General features: G+C 46.6%; 1 protein-coding gene across 1 annotated transcript in view; it reads right to left on the bottom strand.

Annotated features, from left to right (window-relative positions):
* The window catches only part of SLC6A5 (solute carrier family 6 member 5), a 127,869-nt gene that overhangs the window by 97,618 nt on the left and 4,779 nt on the right, over positions 1–25,472 (bottom strand). The window contains exon 3 of the mRNA XM_077453610.1: positions 20,185–20,316. Within this exon, the coding sequence (XP_077309736.1) occupies positions 20,185–20,316 (132 nt within the window). The remainder of the gene's footprint in view (positions 1–20,184; positions 20,317–25,472) is intronic.

Here is a 25,472-nt window from a genome sequence, read left to right as displayed (position 1 = left end):
GGGCTGATCACAGCCTATCTGTACCATGTGATTAGCTATGACCAATCACAGCTAATCACAACACAGACTAGCTGATTCAGTTTCATTCAGTAAAATCCTTGCCTTTCAGTGCTCATCGACGAAGGAGAAAAATGACCTCTTTGCAAAATTTTATAAAACAGTTTTTTTTTTTTTTTTTTATTTAAAAAGTCTTTTTTTTTCCTTTTTTTTAGCAAAAAAAAAAACCCAGCAGTGATTAAATACTACCAAAATAAAGCTCTATTTGTGTGAAAAAAATGATAAAAATGTAATTTGGTTAGTGTTGCATGACCGCGCAATTGTCACTCAGGCTGGGTTGACATATGAGCAGCTCCCAGCAGGGGGGTCCGGTGCGTCCTCGTTCACCGTTTCAGGTCTAATTGCAGCCAAATTTTTGCCAGGAATCGCAACCGGGGCCGCAAATCGCAACCGGAGCCGCCCCGGAGATGTGTGAATCAGCTCCATAGAGAGCTCCGCGGTGAGCCGGTCACAACCTCCCAACGTGCGAATCTGATGCGAGGAAAAACTCTCATGCGATTCGCATCAGCCTGAAAGAGCGACAGTGCTGAAAGCTGAAAATTGACCTGGGCAGAAAAGGGATAAAAGTACCCAGTAAGCAAGTGGTTAAATACACACAAAAAAAAAATACACAATAAAGGTTAAAAACGAATTAAAATTGATTAATTAACTAAAACAGATTTAATTTAATTTATTTAACAAATTTATTAACCACTTGCCGCCCGCCATATAGCAAAATGACGGTGGCAAAGTGGTTTTAATATCCTGATCAGGATATTAAGCCCCGGGGGTGCGCATCGCGGCAATCATTGTTGCGGTGTTTCTGACACCCCACAACTACGATCTCAGTAAAGAGTCTCTGACGGAGACTCTTTACCATGTGATCAGCCATGTCCAATCATGGCTGATCACAGTGTAAATAGGAAGAGCTGGTGTCTTGTCATATAACGTCCTCCATCCGATAGTGTCCGCTGCGTACTGCGCATGCGCAGTACACAGCAACACAGATTCCAAAAATTGACGAGGATGAACGGCGCCTGCGCACTGAGTCCAGGTTTTATCCCCACTATCCAAGTGGACATAGAGTAGGAATAAAAAAGAGCCGAGGGCAGCGAGGCCGAGCCCGAAGCGTGCCGAGCCCGAAGCGTGGCGAGCGAAGCTCGCCCACGAGGGGCCCTCTAATATTCACAACCCTATGTCCGCTTGGATGGTGGGGCTACTAACTTCACTCACGGCGCAGGTGTCGTTCAGCTTCGGAGATTTTCCAAAGCTTCGTCTGCTCCGTACTGCGCATGTGCAGTACGGGCCGGACACTATTTGATGGCCGGACACTATACGGCAGAACACCGGTGATCGGCTTTTCCTCACTCGCGTCTGTCAGACACGAGTAGAGGTGAGCCAATTGGCTGCTCTTCTGACAGGGGGGGTCTGTGCTGATCGATTATCAGCACAGCCCCCCCCCCCCCCGAGGATGCCCACACTGGACCATCAGGGACGCCATCAGACCACCAGGGATGTCAATCAGTGCCCACAATGGATGCCAATGAGTGCCCACAATGGGCATCACAGATTGCCATGCATTATTGTTTGGCACTGATTGGCATCCATCCCTACAATACTGTAAACTACAATGCTGCCTGTCAGTGCCCATCCATGTCGCCTATCAGTGCCCATCCATTGCCGCCTATCAGTGCCCATCTGTGCCGCCTATCAGTGCCCATCTGTGCTGCCTATCAGTGCCCATCCATGCCGCCTATCAGTGCCCATCCATGCTGCCTATCAGTGCCCATTCATGCCGTCTATCAGTGCCCATCCATACTCATCCGTGACGCCTATCCATGCCCATCTGTTCCACCTATCCATGCCGCCCATCTATACGAATCTGTGCCACCTATCCATGCCAATCCGTGCCACCTATCAGTGCCTATCTGTGTCGCTAATCAGTGCCAGCTATCAGTGCCACTTCATTGGTGCCACATCATCGGGTGCCCATCAGTGCCGCCTTATCAGTGCCCGTCACTGCAGCCCCGTCAGTGCCCATCAGGGAAGGAGAAAACGTACTTATTTACAACATTTTGTAACTGAAACAAAAAAAAAAAACATGTTTCATTTTCAAAATTTTTATTTGTTTAGCAGAAAATAAAAATCCCAGAGGCGATCAAATACCACCAAAAGAAAGCCCTATTTGTGGGCACAAAATGCTAAAAATGTAGTTTGGGTACAGTGTAGCATGACCGCGCAATTGTCATTCAAAGTGCGACAGCGCTGAAAGCTCAAAATTGGTCTGGGCAGGAAGGTGTATAAGTTCCCCCCGGTATTGAAGCGGTTAATTATGTCAAACAGAAACACTAAATTAAATAAACATCAAATACACCTGAACAAAAACACGCCATCCAAAATAAATAAATAAATATTAGCGCACATTTAGCCGCTCATCTATTTTCTGTGATATTTTGCAGTGGTAGAATTGTCCATTTCATAGCAAAAATCAATCCATCTACAACCACTCCACTCATCTGTAATCGCGATTACCACATCACTCAGATTACACACAGCACAGCCAATCCGGTGCATGGATTCCGTCTAATGCACAAATAACAAACACAATGAAACTAACACACAGATGATGAACGAAGCACTAGATGATGCCGGACGTCCTCCAGCCAGGAAATGAGGGCGGAGCTCTATCTGACTGGCTGCAGCTTCTAATGCGCATGGTGAGAAGCTCACAGTGTGCAGTGAAATCAGAGGAACCCATTTCAGTCCAGGAGAGGACCCCGGGACAACCGTGCAAGACCGAAGGCCGAATTTGGAACACAGAAGTAGGTGGAATGTAACACACGGAGGAGATAAGGGGATGTGTTACCCAGAACACACACATCAGGGTGAGCGCTTATAATAGCCATGTGCCATTCGTTTCGTCACCAAATTCGTTTTTTTTTTTTTTTTTTTTTAACAAATTCGTTCATTTGGAAACATCCAAATTAACGAACTTCAACGAATATCCGTAAATTCGAGAATTAGTTAATTCGGATTTTTTTTTTTTTTTAAACGGAAATTCATAAATTCAAAAAAATGTGTTACATTTTAAAAAAAATCTGTAAGTTCGAAAAAATTTGTGAATTAAAAAAATCGGACATTTCGAAAATCCAAAAAAACCTGAAAATTCTAAAATCGAAATAATAACTACCGTATTTATCGGCGTATAACACGCACCCCAAGTTTAGGAGGGCATTGTAAGGAAAAAAGTTTTAGGAGGGAAGTTTAAGAAAAAAAATTTAAATTTAAATGCCCATCAATGCAGCCTTATCAGAGTCTATCTGCAGCCTTGTCAGTGTCCATCTGCAGCCTTGTCAGTGTCCATCTGCAGCCTTGTCAGTGTCCATCTGCAGCCTTGTCAGTGTCCATCTGCAGCCTTGACCATCATTGCAGAATGATCAGTGTCATTTGCAGCTTGCCCACCATCATTAGCAGCTTGCCCAGCGCCGTTTGCAGCCTTGCCCACGTTTAAACTTCCTGCCACCGAGACAGACCGAGCGAGCGCCGCCGAAAAATACCGAGCACTGACGAAAAAGACCCAGTCCCGCCTCCCTACTGTTTCTGGAGCGAGCGTTGCCGAAAAAGACCGAGCCAACTGTATTGTGTACTCGGCTCGGCTCGGCTCTCAGTCTGGGCGAGTACACACACAGTGCAGTCGGCTCGGTCTTTTTCGGCAGCGCTCGCTCCAGAAACAGCAGAGAGGAGGGACTGCAAGCCGAGCCGAGCAGTCGGCTCAGTCTTTTTTCGTTGGCACTCAGTCTTTTTCGGAGGCACTTGGTATTTTTCGGCGGCGCTCTGTATTTTTTGCCGGCGCTCGCTATTTTTCAGCACAGCGCGCTATTTTCGGCTCACAGACAGTGGGGATCGGCGTATAACACGCACCCACAACTTTCCCCCGATTTTAAGGGGGAAAAAGTGCGTGTTAGACGCCAATAAATACGGTAACTAATAATAACTTAACCACTTCAGCCCCGGACCATTTGGCTGGCTAAAGACCGGAGCACTTTTTTGCCATTCCGCAACTGCGTCGCTTTAACTGACAATTGCGCGGTCGTGCGACGTGGCTCCCAAACAAAATTGGCGTCCTTTTTTCCCCACAACCAGAGCTTTCTTTTGTTGGCATTTGATCGCCACTGCGATTTTTATTTTTTGCACTATAAACAAAAAAAAGAGTGACAATTTTGAAAAAAAAAAACGCATTATTTTTTACTTTTTGCTATAATAAATATCCCCCAAAAAATATATAAAAAACATTTTTTTCCTCAGTTTAGGCCGATACGTATTCTTCTACATATTTTTGGTAAAAAAAAAATCGCAATAAGCGTATATTCATTGGTTTTTTCAAGAGTTATAGCATCTAAAAAATAGCATTTTTATTATGATTCTTTTTTTTTTACTAGTAATGGCGGCGATCATCGATTTTTATCGGGACTGCGACATTATGGCGGACACGTCGGACACTTTTGACACATTTTTGGGACCATTGGCATTTTTACAGCGATCAGGGCTATAAAATTGCATTGATTACTGTAAAAAATTTCACTGGCCGTGAAGGGGTTAACACTAGGGGGCAGTGAAGGGGCTAAGTGTGTCCTAGTGTGTGTTCTAACTGAAGGGGGGGGGGGACTGTGTAGGGGAGATGACAGATCGCTGTTCATACTCTGTATGAACAGACGATCTGTCTGTTCTCCCCTCAGAGAAACTGAAACGTTGTATTTACACACACAGATCCTGGTTCATTGTGTGCCCGAGCGATCGCGGGAGCCCGGCGGTGATCGCGACCACTGGGCACTCGAATTGGCTCCGTTGGCGAACAGGCGGCGTGCACGCGCCCCCTAGTGGCCATCTATGTTACCAATGTAACATGACTGCGATTCGTGCAGCTGAGCTATGTTGCCGCAGTACAGCTGGTCGGCATGCGTTTAACTATTACTAACGATTAAATTCTAGGTATCGGAATTTCCTTTCAAATTTGACTGTTAGTGAACGTAACGAATACAAATTTATCCAAAGTTCCGAATTAACGTATGCCGCATCATAACAAATTAATAATAATAAATATTTAAATAAATATATAAAATATATATATATATATATATATATATATATATATATAAATAATATAAAAAATATAAATATATAAATATATATGCCGCATCATAACAAATTAATAATGATAAATATTTAAATAAATAAATAAATATATATATATATATATATATATATATATATATATATATATATATATATATATATATATATATTATAAAAAATATAAATATATAAATATATAAAATATAAAATAAATATAATAAATACATGTTATTATTATTATTGTTATTTATTATTAATAATTCCTTACGTTCCATTTGTTTAGATGCAGAATTCATTGTTTCGATAATTCGTAACTTCGGATAAATTCGAATTCGTTACGTTCACTAACAGCTAAATTTCAAAGGAAATTCCAATACCTATAATTTAATAGTTAGTAATAGTTAAGTTACTATTAGTTTGTTTTCATTCAAATTTTCGAATTTTCAGGTTTTCGGATTTACAAATTTTTTCAAATTTTTTCAAATTTATGATTTTTTTCAAATTTAGAATTTTTTTTCACATTTTCCAATTTACGAATTCACGAATTGCGATCATAACGAATGGCCTGAAAAATGAAGGAAACAAACAAAAAGGAGTTAAACGAAAAAGAACAAATTTTCCGGCAATACACGTGCCTAGTTTATTATCTGGAACATATATTGAAGCCAGAAAATGCTTTTGCTACTTTGGGAAAAATTGGGAAGAAATATAAACCTGATTTTCCTGCTATCCAGGGCTCAATTACAGAGATTTCCCCTCACTTCCTGTCCTGCTGACAACCTTTTTTTACCAAACAGGAAGTGATTAAAAATAGATACTTTTTTTTTTTTTTAAAAGCATAAGCACATTTATATAGCATCCCTGAAATTAAACCCCACAATATAAAAACACTCAAAAACAACATAAAACCCTGAATGCCATACCACCAATCCCTCATCGATCATTTCCACACACAGGAAACTCATACTGAGCCGTGAGTTCTATAGACCCGGGTCAGTTCACAGGAATGATGTACTGAATATACACAATGCTACAAATATAATAAATGTAATACAAAAAAAGGAAATGAAGTGCATAAAATGGGTGCAAAAATAGGAAAATACCCCACAGTGCTGGAACCCCAAAGTCCACAAAAATAAGAGAAATACTAAAATGCATATATGAGAAAATTGGAGGTGTGGGTGTGGGGGGAGATGGTGCCCCCCCGGATCAGTCCATCGAATTAGGCAACCAAGTCAGGAACTGCTGCCAGAGCTCTCTGCATGTGCTGCGGTGATGGGCGGCGTCATCAGGAGAAGTGTCCTTGCCTACCATGGTATGTTTATAAGGTATTTAAGGGGTTACAAGGGGTTGGTATATAAGGGGTTACAACAAGCTCACCCTCCCCCCCCCCCCCGATACTGGACACAGTGGTACTTGGGCTCTGTGCTTGATTAGTTGCAGTGGAGGGCAGGGGAGACAAAAAAGGGTGTCTAAGAAACTGCTGATGTCTCCATAAAGAGAGCCTGTCACCTGACCCTGTACTCTGCCCTACATACCATGGACCCCTGTACTCTGCCCTACATACCACAGACCCCTGTACTCTGCCCTACATACCATGGACCCCTGTACTCTGCCCTACATACCACGGACCTCTGTACTCTGCTCTACATACCACGGACCTCTGTACTCTGCCCTACATACCGTGGACCCCTGTACTCTGCCCTACATAACACAGGCCCCTGTACTCTGTCCTACATACCATGGACCCCTGTACTCTGCCCTACATACCACGGACCTCTGTACTCTGCTCTACATACCACGGACCTCTGTACTCTGCCCTACATACCGTGGACCCCTGTACTCTGCCCTACATAACACAGGCCCTTGTACTCTGTCCTACATACCATGGAAATAGAACCCTGTACACTGCCCTATATACCACAGAACCCTTTACTCTTTCCTACATACCACAGACTCCTGTACTCTGCCCTACATACCATGGAAATGGAAGCCTGTACACTGCCCTACATACCAAGGAACGCTGTACTCTGACCTGCGTACCATGGACCCCTGTACTCTGTCCTACATACCACGGAAATGGAACCCTTGCCCTGCATACCTCAGGCTCCAATACTCTGCCCTGCATACCACGGACCTCTGTACTCTGCCCTACATACCACGGACCCCTGTACTCTTCCCCACATACCAGGGACCCCTGTACTTTGTCCCATATACCACAGACCCCTGTACTCTGCCATACATACCGCGGAACTCTATACTCTCCCTACATATCACAGACCCCTGTATTTGCCCTGCAGACCACAAGCCCCAATACTCTGCCCTGCATACCACGGACCTCTGTACGCTGCCCTACATACCATGGACCCCTGTACTCTGCCCGCATACCAGGGACCCCTGGACTCTGCCCCACATACCACGGACCCCTGTACTCTGACCCACATACCACGGACCCCTGTACTGTGCCCTACATACCATGGACCCCTATACTCTGCCCGCATACCAGGGACCCCTGTACTCTGCCCCACATACCACGGACCCCTGTAATCTGTCCTACATACAACAGACCTCTGTACTCTGTCCCGCAGACCACGGATCCCTGTACTCTGCCTCGCATACCACGGACCCCTGTACTCTGCCCCGCATGATACCACTGACCCCTGTACTGTACCCACCATACCATGGACCTCTGTACTCTACACTGCATACCACAGACCTCTGTTCTCTGTCCTACATGCCATGGACGCCTGTACTCTGCCCTGCTTACCACAGACCCCTATACTCTGCCCTGCATACTATGGACCCCTGTACTCTGCCCTACATACCACAGACCCCAATACTCTGCCCTGCATACAACAGACCTCTGTACTCTTCCCTACATACCACGGACCCTTGTACTCTGCCCTGCATACCACAGACGTCTGCACTCTGCCCTGCATACCACGGACCCTTGTACTCTGCACAGCATACCACGGACCTCTCTGTCCTACATGCCACGGATCCCTGTACTCTGCCCTGCATACAACGGACCTCTCTACTCTGCCCTGCATACGAAAGATCTCTGTACTCTGTCCTACATACAACGGACCCCTGTGTTCTGCCCCACATACCACGGACATCTGTACTCTGCCCTGCATACCACGGACCCCTGTACTCTGCACTGCATACCATGAACCTCTGTACTCTGCTCTACATACCACAGACCTCTGTACTTTGTCCTACATACCATGGACCTCTGTACTCTGCTCTGCATACCATGGACCTCTGTACTCTGCCCTGCATACTGCAGACCCCTGTACTCTGCCCTGCATACCACGGACCTCTGTACACTGCCCTACATACTACTAACCTATAATATGTACTACTAACATACTACTGATCCTTCTACTCTGCTAACTACTCTACTTACATACTGCTGACCTTTTTACTCTGTCCTATAAAATACTGACCTCTGAACACTGCCCTACATACTAGTGACCTCTTTACTCTGTCATACAGTCTACTTATACCTATTCTTTGCCCTACATATTTCTGACCCCTGTACACTGGCTACAAACTGCTGACCCATGTACAATTTCATGCATAGTACTAACCCTTGTACACTGCCCAACATACTACTGCCCACTGTACTCTTCCCTACAAACTACTGACCTATATACTCTGCCCAACAAATTACCAACTTCTGTATACTGCCCTACATACTACTGATCCTTGTACACTGCCCTGCATACTACTGACCCCCTTACAATGCTTTAATTAGTCCTGTCCCCTGTATACTGTCCTACAGTCTATGCCCTGCATACAATGGACCCCTGTACTCTGCCCTGCATACAATGGACCCCTGTACTCTGCCCTGCATACAATGGACCCCTGTACTCTTCCCTAAATACCACAGACTGCTGTACTCTGTCCTACAAACTACTGACCTATATACTCTGCCCAACAAATTACCAACCTCTGTATACTGCCCTACATACTACTGATCCTTGTACACTGCCCTGCATACTACTGACCCCCTTACAATGCTTTAATTAGTCCTGTCCCCTGTATACTGTCCTACAGTCTATGCCCTGCATACAATGGACCCCTGTACTCTGCCCTGCATACAATGGACCCCTGTACTCTGCCCTGCATACAATGGACCCCTGTACTCTTCCCTAAATACCACAGACTGCTGTACTCTGTCCTACAAACTGTTGCTGGCTGCCAGAGAGTCGAATTGATGCTGACTGTGGGGAGATTTATTGTAGCTGGGGGGGGGGGGGGGTAGATTTTGTTTGGGTGGTCCATTGTCATTAGGGGAATCTATTGTTGCTGGAAAGGGTTTCTATTGTTACTGGCTGTAGTGGATCTATTGTACTGCTTTTCTTGTTATCAATACCAAATTCCATACAAATTACTTATCACCACAAAATGAAATGTGGTTCTGTATTATCTAATAAGACAGAACTGGAAGGTGGGTAGGGGGTAAAACCAAGGACTGGTGCTCAGAGGTGGGTAGGGGGTGGAACCAAGGACTGGTGCTTGGACGTGGGTAGGGGGTGGAGCCAAGGACTGGTGCTCGGAGGTGGGTAGAGATGGAACCAAGGACTGGTGCTCGGAGGTGGGTAGGGGTGTAACCAAGGACCGGTGCTCAGAGGTGGGTAGTGGGTGGAACCAAGGACTGGTGCTTGAAGGTGGGTAGGGGTGGAATGAAGGACTGGTACACGAAGGTACGTAGGGGGTGGAACCAAGGACTGGTGCTCGGAGGTGGGTAGGGGGTGGAACCAAGGACTGGTGCTCGGAGGTGGGTAGGGGTGGAACCAAAGACTGGTGCTTGGAGGGGGGTAGGGGGTGGAACCAAGGACTGGTGCTCGGAGGTGGGTAGGGGTTGGAACCAAGGACTGGTGCTCGGAGGTGGGTAGGGGTGAAACCAAGGACCGGTGCTGGGAGGTGGGTAGGGGATTGAACCAAGGACTGGTGCTCAGAGGTGGGTAGCGTGTGGAGCCAAGGACTGGTGCTCGGAGGTGGGTAGGAGTGGACCGAAGGACTGGTGCTTTGAGGTGGGTAGGGGGTGGAACCAAGGACTGATGTTCGGAGGTGGGTAGGGGTGAAACCAAAGACTGGTGCTTGGAGGTGGGTAGGGGTGGAATCAAGGACTGGTGCTTGGAGGTGAGTAGGGGGTGGAGTCAAGGACTGGTGCTCAGAGGTGGGTAGGAGGTGGAACTAAGGACAGGTGCTTGGAGGTGGGTAGGGGGTGGAACCAAGGACTGGTGCTCAGAGGTGGGTAGGGGGTGGAACCAAGGACTGGTGCTTGGACGTGGGTAGGGGGTGGAACCAAGGACTGGTGCTCGGAGGTGGGTAGGGGATGGAACAAAGGACTGGTGCTCGGAAATGGGTAGGGGTGAAACCAAGGAATGGTGCTTGGAGGTGGGTAGGGGGTGGAACCAAGGACTGGTGCTCAGAGGTGGGTAGCAGGTGGAACCAAGGACTGGTGCTCGGAGGTGGGTAGGGGTGGAATGAAGGACTGGTTCTTGGAGGTGGGTAGGGGGTGGAACCAAGGACTGGTGCTTGGAGGTGGGTAGGGGGTGGAACCAAAGACTGGTGCTCGGGGGTGGGAAAGGGGATGGAACCAAGGACTGGTGCTCGGAGGTGGGTAGAGGGTGCAACTAAGGACTGGTGCTTGGAAGTGTGTAGGGGGTGGAACCAAGGACTGGTTCTCAGAGGTAGTTAGGTGGTGGAATTAAGGACTGGTGCTTGAAGGTGGGTAGGGGGTGGAACCAAAGACCGGTGCTCGGAGGTGGGTAGGGGTGAAACCAAGGACCGGTGCTCGGAGGTGGGTAGGGGTTGGAACCAAGGACTGGTGCTCGGAGGTGGGTAGGGGTGAAACCAAGGACCGGTGCTCGGAGGTGGGTAGGGGATTGAACCAAGGACTGGTGCTCAGAGGTGGGTAGCGTGTGGAGCCAAGGACTGGTGCTCGGAGGTGGGTAGGAGTGGACCGAAGGACTGGTGCTTTGAGGTGGGTAGGGGGTGGAACCAAGGACTGATGTTCGGAGGTGGGTAGGGGTGAAACCAAAGACTGGTGCTTGGAGGTGGGTAGGGGTGGAATCAAGGACTGGTGCTTGGAGGTGAGTAGGGGGTGGAGTCAAGGACTGGTGCTCAGAGGTGGGTAGGAGGTGGAACTAAGGACTGGTGCTTGGAGGTGGGTAGGGGGTGGAACCAAGGACTGGTGCTCAGAGGTGGGTAGGGGGTGGAACCAAGGACTGGTGCTTGGACGTGGGTAGGGGGTGGAACCAAGGACTGGTGCTCGGAGGTGGGTAGGGGATGGAACAAAGGACTGGTGCTCGGAAATGGGTAGGGGTGAAACCAAGGAATGGTGCTTGGAGGTGGGTAGGGGGTGGAACCAAGGACTGGTGCTCAGAGGTGGGTAGCAGGTGGAACCAAGGACTGGTGCTCGGAGGTGGGTAGGGGTGGAATGAAGGACTGGTTCTTGGAGGTGGGTAGGGGGTGGAACCAAGGACTGGTGCTTGGAGGTGGGTAGGGGGTGGAACCAAAGACTGGTGCTCGGGGGTGGGAAAGGGGATGGAACCAAGGACTGGTGCTCGGAGGTGGGTAGAGGGTGCAACTAAGGACTGGTGCTTGGAAGTGTGTAGGGGGTGGAACCAAGGACTGGTTCTCAGAGGTAGTTAGGTGGTGGAATTAAGGACTGGTGCTTGAAGGTGGGTAGGGGGTGGAACCAAAGACCGGTGCTCGGAGGTGGGTAGGGGTGAAACCAAGGACCGGTGCTCGGAGGTGGGTAGGGGTTGGAACCAAGGACTGGTGCTCGGAGGTGGGTAGGGGTGAAACCAAGGACCGGTGCTCGGAGGTGGGTAGGGGATGGAACCAAGGACTGGTGCTCAGAGGTGGGTAGCGTGTGGAGCCAAGGACTGGTGCTCGGAGGTGGGTAGGAGTGGACCGAAGGACTGGTGCTTTGAGGTGGGTAGGGGGTGGAACCAAGGACTGATGTTCGGAGGTGGGTAGGGGTGAAATCAAAGACTGGTGCTTGGAGGTGGGTAGGGGTGGAATCAAGGACTGGTGCTTGGAGGTGAGTAGGGGGTGGAGTCAAGGACTGGTGCTCGGAGGTGGGTAGGAGGTGGAACTAAGGACTGGTGCTTGGAGGTGGGTAGGGGGTGGAACCAAGGACTGGTGCTCAGAGGTGGGTAGGGGTGAAACCAAAGACTGGTGCTTGGAGGTGGGTAGGGGGTGGAACCAAGGACTGGTGCTCGGAGGTGGGTAGGGGGTGGAACCAAGGACTGGTGCTTGGACGTGGGTGAATGAATGAATGAATGAAATACTTATATAGCGCACAATGCGAACTGAATCGCCTCTCGGCGCTGTGGCGAGCTTTGATCATCTGCTAAAAGAGGAAGGTCTTGAGTTTTTTCCTAAAAGCCAGGTGATTTTCTTCCAGGCGGATGTTGATTGGTAGAGCATTCCATAGCCGAGGCCCTTGGACAGCGAATCTCCGATCACCCTTGGATTTATACCGGGCTTTGGGCACGAGGAGGAGGTTTTTGTTGGCTGATCGAAGACTGCGGTTTGGTGTGTAATGATTTATTTTCTCCATTAGGTATTGCGGAGCTTCTCTATGCACGCATTTGTGGGTGAGGCAAAGGGTCTTGAACGTGATCCGATTTTTTACGGTTAGCCAATGTAAGCTCTTCAGTGAAGGAGAAATTGATTCCCAGGGTTTTTTTCCTGTTATCAGCTTTGCCGCCGTGTTTTGGATCAGTTGTAATCGCGCAAGTTGATATTGTGGTAATCCTATGTAAAGCGAGTTTGCGTAGTCCAGTCGTGAATTAATGATTGTTCCAACTACCACTGCTTTGTCATTCTTTGGGATAAAAGGGATGAGTCTGCGAAGCATTCGCAGCAGATGGTGAGATCGACTGACTACAGATCCTATTTGCGCATCCATTGACATTTGTGCGTCTAAAATAACCCCGAGACTCTTCGCTTTGGTCTTTGGGGAGATAGTCTGCCCAAAGACGGTTGGTGGAGACCAGGAGGTTTTGGTTGCGGGCTTATGATTTGGGTGTAAGATAAGAAGCTCTGTCTTTGATTGGTTCAGCTGGAGGGAGTTGGTGGTCATCCAGTCCTCTATTGATTTGAGGCAGTTTTCAAGTTGTTGTTGGTGATCTTTTTTTCCATTGATCCGGAAATAAAGTTGCGTGTCGTCAGCGTAAGAGTGGAAGCAGAGATCTGAGCATCTGATGATTTGAAGGAGTGGGCGAATGTAAATGTTGAAGAGAACAGGTGACAACGGAGAGCCTTGAGGGACTCCGCAGGTGACTGCCCGAGTTTTGGAGAGGAATTTTCCTAGTTTCACTGTCTGTGACCGATTTCCTAGGAAGGACGCGAACCATTGGAGATCTATGTCTTGGACTCCGGCTACTTCTGTGAGGCGGACGAGTAGAGTATTGTGATCTACTGTATCAAACGCTGCACTTAGGTCTAGCAGTACGAGGAGACACGGCTCTCCGTCATCTGCTGCTTCGAGGGCGTCATCCCAAATCTTGAGGAGAGCCGTTTCTGTTCCATGACCCGGGCGGAAGCCTGATTGCAGCGGGTCCAGGAGTTTGTGAGTATCCAGGTGAAGTTGTAGCTGATGTACTACAGCTTTCTCCATGATCTTAGAAATGGTGTTGAGGCTTGTAATCGGCCTACGGTTGTTTGGATCCTGAGGGTCCAGGTTTGGTTTCTTGAGTAGAGGTTTGACGATGCCTTGTTTGAGGATGCTGGGAACAATCCCTTCGTGGAATGATCGGTTTATGAGGTGGGTTATGGTTGGAGCCACGATGTCAGAGCATTCTTTCAGTAGTTTTGTGGGGATGATGTCAATAGGTGAGGTACTGTCACGCAGTTTATTAATGATGTTTTTTGCGGTGTCTACGGTAATTGGGGATAGTGAAAATTTTGGCGGTTGCGGTATGTTGGTGCGGACATCCTCTTTATGTATTTGCTGGCTGAGGTTGGATGTTTTCTTCTGACAAATTGTTTCCCTGATGGTTTTGACTTTATCGATGAAAAAATCCGACAGTTTGTCACAGTAATCCTGGGATTCGCTTTCTGGGGGTTCTAGGCACACCGGATTCATTGATTGATTAACCAGTTTAAACAGTTCCTGTGGTTGGTTTGCGGCCGTTGAGATTGTATATGAGAAGTGGTCCTTTTTGGCTTTGAAGATTGCTTTCCGATAATTCTCTGTCAGACCTTTGTAGTTAAATAGGTTTTCCTCGGTGGGATTTCTTCTCCATGTTCTTTCCGCTCTTCTGCGTTCTTGCTTTAGTACGGAGAGGGAGCTATTAAACCATCCAGCATTTTTCTTCCTGATGAGAGCCCTGCGTTTTGGTGCTACCGAGTCTGCTGATTGCAGTAATGCCTTGTTCAGGGAGTTGAGTGTTTCCTCCGTAGAGTGGTTTAAGGTTATTGTAGATATTTTTTTGGACAGAGTGGTTTTGAAGGCTTCGGAGTACAGTTTTTTATGCGATCTGGTCCAGTGCGTTGTTACAGGTTTCCGTTTTGCGTTGGTCATGTTGGTAGTGATTTTGAATTTGATGGCGTGGTGATCCGTCCATGGCAGAGTTATGTTGTCGAGTATGTTGACGTCGATGTTCTGTTTGAAAATGAGGTCCAGGGTGTGCCCTGACCCATGCGTGGGAGTCTTTATCAGTTGCTGTAGACCCAGTTCTTCTAGTTGATTGATGCAGGCAGTTGCGATGGGGTCTTTAGGCTCGTTTGCCCAAAGGTTGAAATCTCCGAGTGCCAGGAAATTTTTGAATTTTAGGGTGTGCATTGCAAAGGATTCCGTGAGGGGTGAAAGAAGATTGGACTTTGGTCCCGGTGGTCTGTAGCACAGTAGAATATGAGTGGTGTCATGGGGTGTTGTTTGAAAATGTAGCGTCAGGGTTTCCATAAAAGACACTGGGTTCTGAGATGATGGTTTAGTGAGATCCAGGTGACCTTTAAAGATCACTGCTAGGCCTCCTCCTTTTTTCCCTATCCGGTGTTCGGTTAGGATCCTGTAGTTTTCCGGCACCAATTCGGTGAGGATGGTGTTGCAGTCAGAGGTTAACCAGCTTTCGGTGATGAAGAGGCAGTCTACATTGTTCTCGATGATGAAGTCGTGTACTTCCAGTCTATGTTTGACTGCAGACCTGGCGTTAATCAAGGCGCAATCTAATTGTAGTGGTCGAGTAGATGTCTTCCTGTGGTTGGGAGCTGCTTGTCGTCCGGTTTTTAATAGTTGTTCTCTTTGAAGTATTTTTTGTATGGAAGATGGCAAAGTGGTGTTGATGTTCCTTAGTCTGTGCAGAACTTCAGCTGAGTATTTGAAGTAGCACATGGTTTGTGGATGCTGTTGATGGTACTATGGGCCTAAGATGATGATCCTGATCAGGGTATTGATCCTGAGGTGGGGCTAGGTATCAGACTTGCCGCCGTGCTTGAGGCTATTAGCGCGCAAGTTGATCAGGGGATGCCTATATGGATGCGGAAGGAGTTGTTGTATTCTGTTGCTGGCTGTTCCAGTTGCATTTACTTAAGGTGGAGGTCTCCGCTTAGAAAAGAAGTCTGGCTGTGATCTGGAATAGTCGTCCTAGGATAGCGTAAAAATGGAAAGGAGGCCGGAGGTAGGGATATGCTTACCTATGGTTGTTCCAGAGGAAGGCGAAAAACCCCCTGACAGTAGCAGCCAAATGCACCAGTGGGCAAAAATTCCTTCCTGACCCCCGAACAATCACTTGGGGGGGGGGGGGGAGTGGAGGTGCGAGCTTACCTGGCTGCGGTTGTCCCCTTTAAACACTCTGGTTCCGGTGAATCTGGCTTGCTGTCAGCCTGACATTTCTGGAAAACTGTCTGGTTGCCCCTTGCGGTGGGATCTTTAAAATGGAGGGGAGGATGGAGGTAGGATAGAGGTTAGAGACTCCTGTCTTAACTCCTGTTTTCAACTCCTGGTTATTAACTCTCCACTTTAGTTCAAAAAATTCCACTTGTGTTCAGAAAATCCACATGCAAGCCACAATCAGGGAGCAAGCTCAAGGGGGAGTTTGTATAACTACCTTTATACACCTGTGAACAATTAACCCCTCCCCTAATTTGGTAGGGGGTGGAACCATGGACTGGTGCTCGGAGGTGGGTAGGGGATGGAACAAAGGACTGGTGCTCGGAAATGGGTAGGGGTGAAACCAAGGAATGGTGCTTGGAGGTGGGTAGGGGGTGGAACCAAGGACTGGTGCTCAGAGGTGGGTAGCAGGTGGAACCAAGGACTGGTGCTCAGAGGTGGGTAGGGGTGGAATGAAGGACTGGTTCTTGGAGGTGGGTAGGGGGTGGAACCAAGGACTGGTGCTTGGAGGTGGGTAGGGGGTGGAACCAAAGACTGGTGCTCGGGGGTGGGAAAGGGGATGGAACCAAGGACTGGTGCTCGGAGGTGGGTAGAGGGTGCAACTAAGGACTGGTGCTTGGAAGTGTGTAGGGGGTGGAACCAAGGACTGGTTCTCAGAGGTAGTTAGGTGGTGGAATTAAGGACTGGTGCTTGAAGGTGGGTAGGGGGTGGAACCAAAGACCGGTGCTCAGAGGTGGGTAGGGGGGTGGAACCAAGGACTGGTGTTCAGAGGTGGGTAGGGGGTGGAACCAAAGACCGGTGCTCAGAGGTGGGTAGGGGGGGTGGATCCAAGGACTGGTGTTCAGAGGTGGGTAGGGGGTGGAACCAAAGACCGGTGCTCAGAGGTGGGTAGGGGGGTGGAACCAAGGACTGGTGTTCAGAGGTGGGTAGGGGGTGGAACCAAAGACCGGTGCTCAGAGGTGGGTAGGGGGGGTGGATCCAAGGACTGGTGTTCAGAGGTGGGTAGGGGGTGGAACCAAGGGCTGGTGCTTGGAGGTGGGTAAGGGGTGGAACCAAGGACTGTTGCTCGGAGGTGGGTAGGGGCGGAGAAAAGTGGTAGGGGGTGGAACCAAGGACTGGTTCTCAGAGGTAGTTAGGTGGTGGAATTAAGGACTGGTGCTTGAAGGTGGGTAGGGGGTGGAACCAAAGACCGGTGCTCGGAGGTGGGTAGGGGTGAAACCAAGGACCGGTGCTCGGAGGTGGGTAGGGGTTGGAACCAAGGACTGGTGCTCGGAGGTGGGTAGGGGTGAAACCAAGGACCGGTGCTCGGAGGTGGGTAGGGGATGGAACCAAGGACTGGTGCTCAGAGGTGGGTAGCGTGTGGAGCCAAGGACTGGTGCTCGGAGGTGGGTAGGAGTGGACCGAAGGACTGGTGCTTTGAGGTGGGTAGGGGGTGGAACCAAGGACTGATGTTCGGAGGTGGGTAGGGGTGAAATCAAAGACTGGTGCTTGGAGGTGGGTAGGGGTGGAATCAAGGACTGGTGCTTGGAGGTGAGTAGGGGGTGGAGTCAAGGACTGGTGCTCGGAGGTGGGTAGGAGGTGGAACTAAGGACTGGTGCTTGGAGGTGGGTAGGGGGTGGAACCAAGGACTGGTGCTCAGAGGTGGGTAGGGGTGAAACCAAAGACTGGTGCTTGGAGGTGGGTAGGGGGTGGAACCAAGGACTGGTGCTCGGAGGTGGGTAGGGGGTGGAACCAAGGACTGGTGCTTGGACGTGGGTAGGGGGTGGAACCAAGGACTGGTGCTCGGAGGTGGGTAGGGGATGGAACAAAGGACTGGTGCTCGGAAATGGGTAGGGGTGAAACCAAGGAATGGTGCTTGGAGGTGGGTAGGGGGTGGAACCAAGGACTGGTGCTCAGAGGTGGGTAGCAGGTGGAACCAAGGACTGGTGCTCAGAGGTGGGTAGGGGTGGAATGAAGGACTGGTTCTTGGAGGTGGGTAGGGGGTGGAACCAAGGACTGGTGCTTGGAGGTGGGTAGGGGGTGGAACCAAAGACTGGTGCTCGGGGGTGGGAAAGGGGATGGAACCAAGGACTGGTGCTCGGAGGTGGGTAGAGGGTGCAACTAAGGACTGGTGCTTGGAAGTGTGTAGGGGGTGGAACCAAGGACTGGTTCTCAGAGGTAGTTAGGTGGTGGAATTAAGGACTGGTGCTTGAAGGTGGGTAGGGGGTGGAACCAAAGACCGGTGCTCAGAGGTGGGTAGGGGGGTGGAACCAAGGACTGGTGTTCAGAGGTGGGTAGGGGGTGGAACCAAAGACCGGTGCTCAGAGGTGGGTAGGGGGGGTGGATCCAAGGACTGGTGTTCAGAGGTGGGTAGGGGGTGGAACCAAAGACCGGTGCTCAGAGGTGGGTAGGGGGGTGGAACCAAGGACTGGTGTTCAGAGGTGGGTAGGGGGTGGAACCAAAGACCGGTGCTCAGAGGTGGGTAGGGGGGGTGGATCCAAGGACTGGTGTTCAGAGGTGGGTAGGGGGTGGAACCAAGGGCTGGTGCTTGGAGGTGGGTAAGGGGTGGAACCAAGGACTGTTGCTCGGAGGTGGGTAGGGGCGGAGAAAAGTGGTAACTCAGAAAGGGGGAGTCCCTGCACCTATTCTATGAGAAAAAAAGCCCTGTGAGAGAAAATACATGTACTCTAGAATTCAACTCCAGGACATGGATACAATACACTGCATGCATATAATAACATTATCCCACCACTTCTCTATTAACAAAAATGTGATCATTTAAGATAAAAAATTTCCTTCAAACATTCGGACCTACCGAACACAAGGCTCATCGAGAAATAAAATAGGTAAAACAAGTGCGCTCCTCTAATAATAATTCAGAACCAAAGTGAAATACCAAAACCCATCAAATCAATATATAAGTTGATGTATAATACATAAAAATAGTCCTTTGTAACTAGAAAAAAAGGTCATAAGTGATAGACGAAGAAATTTGTTTTGTTTAAATTCGATAATCTCGTTATTTTGTTTCTGGTTGTTATTTATACACATTGATCTTGTTTGTATTAATAATACGTTTATTCAAAATATCCAAAGTGTTCTAATTAATAAAAGTAGGATCTTACTTTCAACATTTTGCTATGTACAATACTGTGCAGAAGTTTTAGCAAGCTGAGAAAAAATAATGTCAAGTACAAATGCTTTTAAATATTTAGATTTTACTGGTTTCTTTTGATAAATTTTACACTTGCAAAGTGAACAAACAAAAGAAAAATCTTCATCAAATGATTACAATGACTCTTTAAAACACCTTTGGCTTAACAAAAACAGCACTATTTTGAAATGGTACTATAATAACACACACTTTAAAACAAGCGAACCAACCACACTATCAAACACAGCAGTGGTCAGCACCAGCCTGCCCATGCAGAGGGACGTCACAGAATTGGCTCCACCCAACGCGTTTCCCTGTAATAGACGTCAACTGGGAAAGGAGGCTCGTCTACAACGTCAATTGAATGCAGTTAAATACAGGCAGATGGAGGAGACATTGGAAGTCCAATATCGCTTAGTGTCACCACTCACTGAGGGTAAGGGAGGGACCAAATAATGGTTCCTCTTAGATAGTTTGTCACGTTCGGTCTATGACACAGACACACACTGAATATTCGTTATAGGATCAGACGTTTGTTTTTATGATAAGCACATGAAGTCAGAAATCAAGAAGAAGAAAGTCAGAAAACAGAAAAGCATTCCCATAAATACAACCAATCATGTAAATCAAGCAATGTTGTTTGGTGAAGGTAATGCATTACAGCACAGTTCAAATCCCATGGTCAGCTCTCCATGTATTTAGAAATAAGATAAGCATCACCTGCACACAGCAATGCTTTCTCCTGATTGCAACACAATAGAAGCACAAAAGGCTTCACTCCCAAAATTTACAAACTAACGCGTTTCGTCCCTAAGGCCAGCATTGGGTGAAACGCGTCAACCTCTGACTGATTTTTACCCTGTCTTTGCTATGAAGGATTAAAAATCTGATTGTGGAACTTTCAAGAGCGCTGGATTTCTGAGCTTGCTAAAACATTGCAGCAGTCTTCAACCGGACTGATGAGAGCACAAAGAATCCTATATAACTATATCTATACTGAACATTGAGCAGAGAGAGTTACCTTGAAAGGCCGGGATTGCTTTCCACACAGAGATAGGCCCCTGACTGGCAAACTGCCCCAGAGACACCTCCAATAAGAAGATGGGGACCCCCGCCAGTGCCAACATGGTCAGGTAGGGAATTAGGAAAGCACCTGAAAAGACAAACAAAGCATTAGCAGACCGATATTAAATTCAAGAATTCAAGTGAGGGCAATGCTAAAGACAGATGTACTTATTGGACATTTTGTGCAATAGTGTGAGTTCATGTTCAAACCACAGTCCCATGGCCAGGAAGGTTGATTAGACTGATGTTACTGGAGATATGCAGATGTGATTATTATAGCTCATGGTGCGCTCCATATGAGTACCTCCATGCTTGTCGATGCACTGTCAGGACCTGGGTCACCTGCTGGGGGCACTGTGATTCCCAGAGTAAAAAAGTTGTAATTCCAGTGTCTACCAGCGGGTGTCTCCCAGCAGCCTTCAGATCTCAGTAATCATTCTCCACCTGGTGCTGGCTGCTGGGAGGGTACTTAAGTCCATTTTCCACTGATATACCTTGTGCTAAGTAAGATGCTGCTGCCATTCATCCTGCTTCTGCATTCTGGACCCTGCACCCTGCAGCCTTATATCTGCTCCTCTTGTTTCCTACCCCAGTCCTGGTCCCTCCCTTCCTTGCACCTCCAGTATGCTTCGACCTGTGGCCCTCATCTTGTATATATTGCATTATAATTAGGCTTTCTGTTACTTATTTAGAGTTTTTAGTTATATGATTGTAGTTGACTTGTATCCTCACATTTGCTTGTTTCCCATTTGCTGGTGTGTGGAAGTTTTCCATTTTACTATTAATAAATTGACTTTGCTATATATAGTCTGGTCTCAGTTTCTAAGTGTAGCCACAGAGATCTAGCCATTCTTGCTGTTGATTCCTAACATGCACTTGCTAACGTGCATCAAAGGTCCAGATTGGTGCACATACTAGGGTGTGTGCACATGCTAAGGTGCATTAGTGTGAATGAGTGTGCACGCCTATCACTAGCTTTGGCTCCAAGAGCGATATGTAAAGCACAAATTAACTGAGGTGAGCTTCTGTAACCCATTGACCCAGCTTGACTCCTGTCTGTTGCTTCCAGATCCTCCTGCTGCTGGCCTTGGCTTGTGCTCTGACTATGCCTTCTGCCTGCTGCCTTGGTATCTCTGTCTGTCACTGACCTTGGCCTGGACTTTGGCTTTGCTCCTGCTTCTGAATTGGTACCTCTGTGGCCTGGCTGTTACTGACCCTGGTCATCCTGAGTAAGACTCTTTCCCTCGCACCTGCAAGTTCCTTGGCCTGACCTGGTCCAAGCATTTCAAGCAGCACAGCAGCAGCATCTCCCAGACTGTCTTCTAATAATCTGCTGTGTCAGGACCCACTACACCTGTGCCAGTCCTTACCCTGCAATACCCTGTCTCCAACTCCAGGGGTTATGGAGCAGGAGGTGTACAGGAAGCCCCTTTGTCTCACCCATTTGGTCGGAGACCAAAATTAAATTAAAGAAGATGCAACATCCATCACATTTCAGGAACTGCACATTATCCCCTTCATCAGGGATAAAACATCAATGTAAAACATAAAATGATTGAACTATTTTAATTAGGGCTGCACCGATAAAAAATTATCAGCCGAAAATAGGGTTATCTTATCTGTGTTTTGCTGATAGTAGAAAAAAGGTGCCGATAATGGCATGCTGCGTCCCATTGACTTCAATGCAAAATTGCATCCCATTGACTTCAATGCAAAAATGCCCCTATTGACTTCAATGCGAAAAAAAAGCCCCCTATTGATTTCAAAGCAAAAATAAATCCCATTGACTTCAATGACAAAATGCCCCCTATTGACTTCAATGCAAAATTGCATCCCATTGACTTTAATGGAATATTTTTCCCCTCTGACTTCAATGCAAAATCAGGTCCCATTACCTTAAAAAATGCCCCTTATTGACTTCAATGCAAAATCTCCTCCCATTGACTCCAATGCAAAATTGCGTCTCATTGACTTAAATGCAAAATTGATTCTCATTGACTTCAATGCAAAAATGTCCTCCATTGACTTCAATGCAAAATCACGTCCCATTGACCTCAATGCAAAATCATGCCCCATTGACTTCAATACAAAAATCAGTCCTATTGACTTCAATGCAAAATCGCATCCCATTTAATTCAATGCAAAATTGTGTCCCTTTGACTTCAATGCAAAAAAGCCAGCCACATTCATTTAAAAGCAGCATGACATGTTTCCTATCAATGTAATCTGTGTGCCCCGTATTGTGCCCCATGCTGTGCCCCATGTTGTGCTCCATGCTGTGCCCCATGTTGTGCTCCATGCTGTGCCCCATGTTGTGCCCCATGTTGTGCTCCATGCTGTGCCCCATGTATGTATCTGCAGTACAAGTTTCTGGCTAAACATTCAATATAATTATTTGTATTGGATTGAAAATGTAAATGAAGTGATTCTGTTCATAGACGAGGCTTTGCTGGGAGTTGTGGTTCTCCTGGGGCACAGCATGGGGCACAACATGGAGCACAGCATGGAGCACAACATGGGGCACAGCATGGGGCACAACATGGAGCACAGCATGGAGCACAACATGGGGCACAGCATGGGGCACAACATGGAGCACGGCATGGGGCACGGCATGGAGTACAACATGGGGCACAGCATGGAGCACAACATGGGGCACAGCATGGGGCACAACATGGGGCACAGCATGGAGCACAACATGGGGCACAGCATGGGGCACAACATGGAGCACGGCATGGGGCACGGCATGGAGCACAACATGGGGCACAGAATGGGGCACAACATGGAGCACAACATGGGGCACAGCATGGGGCACAACATGGGGCACAGCATGGGGCACAACATGGAGCACAGCATGGGGCACGGCATGGAGCACAGCATGGGGCACGGCATAGAGCTCAACATGGGGCACAGCATGGATCACAACATGGGGCACAGCATGGAGCACAACATGGGGCACAGCATGGGGCACAACATGGGGCACAGCATGGGGCACAGCATGGGGCAGGGATGTGTGGGTGTTAGGAGGGGGTGCCCTGGTTGGGTCAGGGGGATTATAATAAAAGGGACCATTTAACGCTGCAGGTGCCAGCTGTCAATCAGACTCCAGTCTGCGGCGTTCTGTGAGATGGATGGGGCTCAGCAATCCCTTCATTCATAATACTCCGCTATTCCCACAATGTAGACTAAAACACATCCATTGTTATATAAAACCTGTGTGTGTTATAACAATATACAACGTTTCCGTGCAGAAATAAAAAAATGCATTACTTCATTTATTCAATTGAATGTTATTTAAATGTGACGTCATGTTTATCTATTTCTCTTGTTCATATTGTCATCATACGAAAGGGTTGCCTCATAATTCGTTACACAGAATTGTGAAGCGCAAAACAGCATTCCGGTGCACAATAATTCCAAAATGATTCACCTACAAATTCTGTACTGATAGCCGTGTGATTATATTCTGGGGCTTCCTGTATTTATATTATTTAGCTCAAGAGTTGGAGTATTCTGTCATTTTTTTCATTTTGTTTTTGTGTTTTGTTGGGTTTTTTTTTTGTTTGTTTTTATTACGTTATTCACGTTTTTTATGTCTTTATTTATTTTTACGTAGTAAAATGTATATAGAAAGCAGAAATGCCTAAAGGTGCTTGACAAGAAGTGTGTGTGATGATGTACATTGTGGTATCTTGTCTGAGTGTGTGTAATAATGTGCAGTGTGATGTCATATAATATTGCACATTGTAGCAAATTGTCTAAGCTTTTGTTATAATGTACATTGTGGTGTATTGTCTGCGTGTATGAAACGCAGCGCAGGAAAATGTAAAATAAAATGTACATTGCAGTATATTGTCAGACGGTATATATAATATTTTACAGTGTAGTTTTAGTGTATACAATACTGTTCCATGCAGTATATTTAGTGAGTGTGTATAACGCTGTACAATGTGGTGTATTGTCTGCCTGTGTGTCTTATTGCAAAGTGTAGTGTATTGTCTGGCTGTATGTAACTATACAGTGTGATTTATTTGCTTTATTAGTCTTATATTGTACAGTGTAGCATATTGTCTGAGTGTATGTGACATTTCACAATATAGTAGGAGTGTATATTGTAACATGTAGTATGGTGTCTGATTGTATGTAATATTGTACAATGTATAGTGTCTGATAGTATGTAATATTGTTTAATGTATAGTGTCTGATTGTATGTAATATTGTACAATGTATAGTGTCTGATAGTATGTAATATTGTTTAATGTATAGTGTCTGATTGTATGTAATATTGTACAATGTATAGTGTCTGATAGTATGTAATATTGTACAATGTATAGTGTCTGATAGTATGTAATATTGTTTAATGTATAGTGTCTGATAGTATGTAATATTGTACAATGTATAGTGTCTGATAGTATGTAATATTGTTTAATGTATAGTGTCTGATTGTATGTAATATTGTACAATGTATAGTGTCTGATAGTATGTAATATTGTACAATGTATAGTGTCTGATTGTATGTAATATTGTACAACGTATAGTGTCTGATTGTATGTAATATTGTTTAATGTATAGTGTCTGATTGTATGTAATATTGTTCAATGTATAGTGTCTGATTGTATGTAAAATTGTACAATGTATAGTGTCTGATTGTATGTAATATTGTACAATGTAGTATAGTGGCTCATTGTATGTAATATTGTACAATGTATTGTGTCTGATTGTATATAATAATGTACAATGTAGTGTAGTGTGTGAGTGTATGTAATATTGTACAATTTAGTATAGTGTCTGTAATATATTGTACAATGTATAGTGTCTGGTTGTATGAAATATTGTACAATGTATAGTGTCTGGTTGTATGTTATATTGTACAATGTATAGTGTCTGGTTGTATGTAAAATTGTAAGATGTATAGTATCTGATTGTATGTAATATTGTACAATGTATAGTATCTGAGTGTATGTAATATATTATACAATGTATAGTGTCTGAGTGTATGTAATATTGTACAATGTAGTGTAGTGTCTGATGCATGTAATAACTGTATTCATCAAAACACATGGATTGTATATCGTTCCCAAATGATACACAATGTATAAAACGATTGTAATACAAGGATGATACAAGCTACCACAGCTAAGGGGAATCATATTCCGTTCAGCATAAAATAATTGTATTGCTGCAAATCTGTACAGAGCTGTAATCTATAAATGGAATCGTACACAATACAATAGCTGGTTGTATCAT

Source organism: Lithobates pipiens, unplaced genomic scaffold, assembly GCF_037356315.1.
Source record: "Lithobates pipiens isolate NorthernLeopardFrog02 unplaced genomic scaffold, aLitPip1_a1.2 Scaffold_24, whole genome shotgun sequence".
Lineage (NCBI taxonomy): Eukaryota > Metazoa > Chordata > Amphibia > Anura > Ranidae > Lithobates > Lithobates pipiens.
This window is presented reverse-complemented; position numbering and strand designations above follow the sequence as displayed.